General features: G+C 65.6%; 1 protein-coding gene across 4 annotated transcripts in view; it reads right to left on the minus strand.

The window, feature by feature from the left end:
• Positions 1-1,357: 1,357 nt before the first annotated feature.
• BRSK2 (BR serine/threonine kinase 2) overlaps positions 1,358-6,034 on the minus strand; it is a 67,723-nt gene continuing 63,046 nt past the window's right edge. Inside the window, exons 17-20 of one of the 4 annotated variants that reach the window (XM_040639683.1) lie at positions 5,794-5,974; positions 5,632-5,721; positions 3,075-3,122; positions 1,358-1,467 (exon numbers count right to left, since the gene is read on the minus strand). In XM_040639683.1, the coding sequence (XP_040495617.1) occupies positions 1,448-1,467; positions 3,075-3,122; positions 5,632-5,721; positions 5,794-5,974 (339 nt within the window). In that variant the 3' untranslated portion in view covers positions 1,358-1,447. Of the gene's footprint in view, positions 1,468-1,689; positions 1,914-3,074; positions 3,123-5,356; positions 5,443-5,631; positions 5,722-5,793; positions 5,975-6,034 lie in introns of those variants that run through there. The other 3 variants (XM_040639680.1, XM_040639679.1, XM_040639681.1) reach the window with 3 other exon arrangements.

Raw genomic sequence — 6,034 nt, forward strand, 5'->3', positions numbered from 1 at the left:
GTCCACGATGGGAGGGAGGCAGGGTGGGGAGGGAGGTGGAAGAGACACCAAAAGCAAAGTGGACTCGTTACAGCGAAGGCATGCAATCAAAACCTGCCGTCCTGGCCCGGTGCCGGCCCGGTGCCTCCCGAGGGCAGCCAGGCGCCGGGACGCTCGCAACACACGGGGTCTGTGCCAGCCTGGAGGGACCGGGCCCACCAACACAAACAAGCAGAAGCTGGGGACAGGGATGGAGTGAGGAGGCCGCATCCCTCAACCTCGCTGTGCACAGAGAACACACACTGCGGAGGACGCCGCCAACTTTTTCCTTTTTCCATTTTTTTTAAAACTTTTTGTCATTTTCGTAAAAAACCCTGCGGTGCCTCTGCTGTCCTGTGTGTGGGAGCCAGCTCAGGGCCTTCCCCCACTCTCAGACACAAAACCAAGATGGTCCCCAGCCTGGGCCCGACGGGGGGACCCTGGGCAGTGCCATCCTGCTCGGAGACTGCGCCCTGCCCCCCGCCCCCACGGGACTGGAGTCGCTTCTACACAGTAACGGGACAGAACATGGGACAGAGCGAACCGCACCGTTCTTTAAATATATATATGTGTATGTATATAGAAAGAACCGAACACAAAACCTAGCCCTGCCCCAGCGGCTCCCCCCACCCCCACAACCCTTTTCCAAAAACAACCAAGAAAAAAAAGTTTATAAAAATATCTTGCAGGAATTCTTTAAAGTTTACAGTAGCTTGCCGGCGCTGCATCCGCCGGCCTGCCCCGCCGCCCCCCCCCCACCCCCCCCCACGGCGCTCTGACGGCTCCATCCTCCGGGCGCCTCGGGCCCCAGACCCCACCCTGCCCAAGACACACAGACAGACGGCAGGAGGACGCTGCTGCTGCCCCTTCCCTGAACAGAGAAGCAAAGAAACTCATAAGTTAAAAGAGCAAATAAATAATACTGATCTCGGCCAGCCCTGGCGCAGGCAGGCGGCTCCGGGGCCTCCAGGGTCAGTGTTCCCCGGGCCGGGAAGGGTCGCCATGCGCGGGAGCACGCGGCAGCCCCAGGCGAGCGGGGGGCGGGGGGCGGACGCGAGCGAGCGGCGGGAGGGGCGGCTGCAGGGCGGAGCCGTGTCGGGGGGCGGCTGCGGGCAGGCTGGCCGGCAGGCCGACTCGGCTGCTCCGCCCGCCGCGGCTGTGCCCCGGACGCCGGCCTGGCCGGGCTGGGCCTGCCGCGCGGTGGTCCCCGCGAGTCCGGAGCCGAGCCCGGGCGGAGCCGCCACGGGGAGCGGCGCGCGGGTGGGCGGGGCCTCGCCGCGGGCGGGCGGGGCGGCGCGCGGGTGGGCGGGGCCTCGCCGCGGGCGGGCGGCGGCAGCAGGAGACGAGGGAGGGCGGGTCCGCGGCAGCTGCCTTCGGTCAGCCGGTGTCCGGCGCGGAGCACAGAGGATGGCCTCGTGGAGGTGACATGTTAACTTTTCGGGATAATTCCTGGTATCAGAGCGGAAACAGTGACGTTGTCAGAGACAGGCAGAGAGAGAGACAGCAGGAGAAAGAGAGAGCGGGCACGGGCGGGCCCAGCCGCAGGCGGTGGCCCCCGGTGCCCCCTTTCCTTTCCTCCCCGGCGGCGCCGCGGTCCGGGCAGGGCGGGCGGGAGGCGGGGCGGGCCGAGCTGGCCCCTGGCGGGCCGTGCTGGGGGGGGGGGCTATGTGTCTAAGGCTGCTCGCGGCGGGCGGCGGGCTGCCCCGTCCTGGCCGTGTCCTTGGCCGTCGGGTGCTCGGCGTCCCCTCCAGGGCCGGGGCCAGCGGCCGCGGAGTCACCGAGGGGGCCGTGGGCACTCCGCTTGGCGGGCGTGCTGGGGGCCTGGGCCGCCTGCCCGTTCTTCTCGTCTGAAAAAAGTTGTTTAATTACGTCAAAGAAGTTACTCAATGGGCTGCCTGGGTACACAGAACAGAAGACAAAAGAGAAAACAAGAAAAGGAAACAGAAGAGAAAGAGGAAGGGGGTAAAGAGAGAGAAAGAGAACAAACAAATGAACGAAAGGGTCTCCACGAGAGAAAGAAAACCCAGCGAGATGAGGTCTGAGCCGGGAGTGGCAGGCGGGGGCAGGTGGGCAGCAAGCGGGGCAGGCAGGTGGAGAGACCCCTCCTCCCTCACCAGGCCTGGCCCCCTCCACCTCAGCCACTAGTCCCCCCTCATCCACCCCGTGGCCTGGCCAGCTGGCCAGCCCCACTCTGGACACTGAGGCAGAGAAACCACCACTGCCACAAGCCCCAGGGCTGAGCAGGAACCTGGGACCCCAGGCCGGCTCTGTGCATGGGGCCAGGGAGCCTTCTCTGGGCTGGGGTGGCTGGAGCCAGTATGCCCACCACACTCCTCCCAGAAGGCTTGGAGCCCAGCCCCTGGCCAGCCCGGGCAGCACCCCACGGACACAGAGGTCAGCAGCAGACAGACAGATGGATGGATGGGTGGACAGGCATGGAGGGCTTGGATGTGGGAGGGCTGAGGGCAGGCAGCCAGAGTGGGAGCCCTGATCCCAGAGGGCACGTCCTGAGGGCAAGAGGAAGAGGGCAGAAATTGTCTGACCACGCCCACCTGGGTGGGCCTGTTCTCACTGTCCTGATACCTCTGCTCTGCTCTACTTCTTACACCTGCCCGCCTCCAGCCCAGAGCAGCGGGCAGGGGAGTGCATGCACAGCACACCGCCACCACCTCCCCCCGCACTGGACAGAAACCTTTACATCAGCCTCCTGCCCAAGATCTGAAATTCACCCAGACCCCAGGCCAGAGTCCACACGTGGGACCCTTGCCGACCTTAGGGCATGGGGACCTTTACTGCTCTGAGCCTTGGGGTCCTTTCCTGGCCTGCCTGGATCCTAGGGCCGGGCCTGTGGCTGCCCTAGGGGGTGAGTGACCATCAAGGCTGCTCCTGGCAGAGGTGGGGGACTGGGTGGGCCCGAGTGTGCCCATCTGGACCCCGCATATACACAGGGACCCCAGGATAGCCCTAAGGGTGGCGGGGGCGGCACCCAGCCAGGAGCAGGCTGCAGGTGGGGGTGACAGGCTGAGGGATCCCAGGTGAGCGTGAGGGGTTCTTACCACATTTGGAAAGCCTCCCCGTCATCATTTCCATACAGTTAGTGGTGTCTGGAGCACAGAATGGAGAAAGGAGGGAGGGAGACGTGTGAAAAAGTCTTCCCACTTGGACCCCTGGCCAGGCGCTGCCCTCAGCCTCTGGCCAGGCCCTCAGGGAGGGGCAGAGCCCAGTGTGAGGCGTGGCCATAGCCAAGTAGGGTGTTTGCTGGGGCCAGCAGACCAGAGAGAGGGGCAAGATTGGGAGGGGTGGAGCCCAGAGCAGGGCAGGGCTTACAGAGGGCCAGGCCGGGTGGGGTGGGCTGGGGTGGGGCTGGCTCAGAACATGGCACTGAGTGGAGGCCTTCTCCTGGGCAGAGAAGAGTCCTCCTGCAACCAGAGCCGGAACACTGGATGTGGCCCTGCCCCTTGGGTGCCTTGGGCCTGCCTGGTACCCATCCCCTCTGTCCTGCCCTGGGCCCAAGACTTAGGCTCTGGAGCCCAGAAGGCCAGGGCTCTGGCTGTGGTCTACTCTGGCCATCTGTGTGTCATCACTCTGCCACTCTACAGCTCAGGCAGCTGCATGGCTCCCATCTGCCCCTCAGCTCGTGTTGGCACCCCCTCCCCTGACCCTCTCCCACCTTCTGCTGGGCCCGGGAGTGTTGGTACTGACAGGGGACTAGGGTGGGGGGCTCTTCCCTCAAGGCCTTCGCAGTGGTCCATGCTGGGTGGGGTGTGACCTCTTGGCTTCCTGTCCCTAATGGAGTGGCCACCAGGTCTCTTGCCCTGGTAATTGAGGGCCCCCACTTCTGCCCCCTGCTCACAGCATCTCTAGGACTGAGCTCGCCAGACAAGAGCACCCGGAGCAGGAGGGAGGATGCTGGGAAAGGCCAGAGTGCACGGAGACCCATCAGGAGGCCTGGGGATGGATGTGCTGGAGTCCTGGCTTAGGCTCCCCAGGTCCAAGGACCCCCGAAGGAGGACACGGGAGACAGGCATGGGGCCCAGATTAGGTACCCAAGAGCTTGCCAGGACACGGGTTTGGGCACGGGGCTAACGGAGGCCCCCGATTTGGGATGGGGTTAGGACTGGGGGTGGAGCCCAAGGGAAGGGTGGTGTCCACCTTGTTCACTGCTATGCCTGGGACTTGGCACCAGGGACATCTGCTAACGGGGGCAGAATGACCTCTCTTAGGTTACTGTCCATGGCCCGGCCATGTGGCTGCAGGCCTGGGCATCTGCTGGGCAGCACACCAGGCCCTGGCCTTTGCTCACCTCACTGGATAAGCTCTGTCCTTCCCTGGCCTCAGTTTTTCTCTGCCAGCCCTACTCTGCTCTGAGATGGAGGCCTTAAAGGCTCAGGGAGCCACCCCTGCCCCACTCCCTGCTTCCTATGCCACCTGGCTCCCGGCGCCAGGCTGCTGGGGCCACCCCCGCCATGACCTGCCCGTGGGGTGACGAGGCACATGTTAAGGGAGAAGAGGGTGACACACACGATGAAATGACGATGGCAGGGGCTTGGGGGGGCGGGTGGGGCTGGTCTGGCCTCTCGGACCCCACCAGGCTGGAGGAAGGGCCCACTGAGGCTCCAGCCAGCTGACGGGGGTGCTCGGAGAGAGGGCTCAGGCTGGATGCTGTGCTCCGGACCCCAAACCCTGACATGGGCCTCCCAGCAAGCATGCCTCACCACCATCCTGACAGCAACCAGACACCCTCGCTAATGGACGGCGGTGCGTGCACATGCCTGCCCTGCCCAGATACGGGCTCACCCACCCCCACCCACAGTGGACATGTAGCCCACTCCCCACCAGATGCTGAGCAGTGTGGGCTCTCAGGCCCTTGGACCCCCAGCACCTCCAGGCCTGGGCCACCCCTTTCCCTGTGTGACCCCCTGTAGGCCCAGCTGGGGATCCCCCCCCTGTGGGAACTCATGGCCAGACAGTCACAGGCCTATCACAGGGAAGGCAGGCAGCAGGCAGCCCCACCATGTGTCAGCCAGTGTGGGCGCTGGGCCCACAGCCTCACAGGGTACTTTTAGGGGAGCCCTGTGGGCGGTGGGCTCCCAGGAAGGACCTTGGCCACTGCTCTCCTGGAGCCTGTTCTTGCCGGCCCAGGGCCAGGTGGCCCGTGTCTGGCTGCTCAGCCTGGGTGCTGGGCCCTATGCGGCCTGTCCAGGGCCGGGAGCTGGCCGCTGGATGCGTGCGTGGGCACAGGGTGCCTTTCTTGGGGCCAGTCCGGCTCTCGCCAGAGGACCTGCCCGCAGCCCCCTCCCTGCCCCTGCAGCGGGGCCAGACACCTTACCTGCCAGCGTCAGAGGCTACTCTCGTAGCTGGTGGCCACCTTCTGGCCCTTAAGCCCAGCACCCCAGCTTAGTCCTGGCGCTGGCGGGGGGGGTTCTACAGTGGACAAGAGGTGCCTTTCAGTGTGGTGTGCTGGGCCCTACCTCCCTGGGTGTGCAGAGACGGGCCGGCCCACTGCGCCGGGGAGGGCCCTACCCCCTGGGGGTCAGGGAGGTGGGCATGTCGAAGGGGCCACACCCCTGCTCACCAGCCCGCAGGGCGGCCCGAACTGAGCCCCCGCCTCACCTGACAAATGCTGGGCAGAGGGCTGGTCATGTGTGCTCAGTAGCTGGGTCTGAATGGTCTCCACGACCCTCTTGAAGCGGCGGCTGGGGCCTGGGGGAGACAGGGGGTCATGCCCAGGACAGGGCCGTAGCCCGGAGCCCACGCCCTGGGCCCGTGGCTCACCTGACAGGAGCGTGAACGTGACGGAGTAAATGCCGTTCTCCTTCTGTGCCGCCCCGCCCTCCGTGTAGGTGATGTCCACCTGGAACTTGACTGGCTTCTGGAACACAGCCGGGCCCCCCGTCGCCTTATACTCAGCCCGGAAGCTCGTCTGGGAGATGACGCTGTGGCTGAGGCTGGGGATCTGCGGGGCGGTGGGCAGCGTGAGTGCTGTGTGCGGCCAGCCGCCCCCCCCCCCCCCCCC

The sequence above is a fragment of the Ursus maritimus genome, unplaced genomic scaffold (assembly GCF_017311325.1).
Source record: "Ursus maritimus isolate PB19 unplaced genomic scaffold, ASM1731132v1 scaffold_23, whole genome shotgun sequence".
Taxonomy (NCBI): domain Eukaryota; kingdom Metazoa; phylum Chordata; class Mammalia; order Carnivora; family Ursidae; genus Ursus; species Ursus maritimus.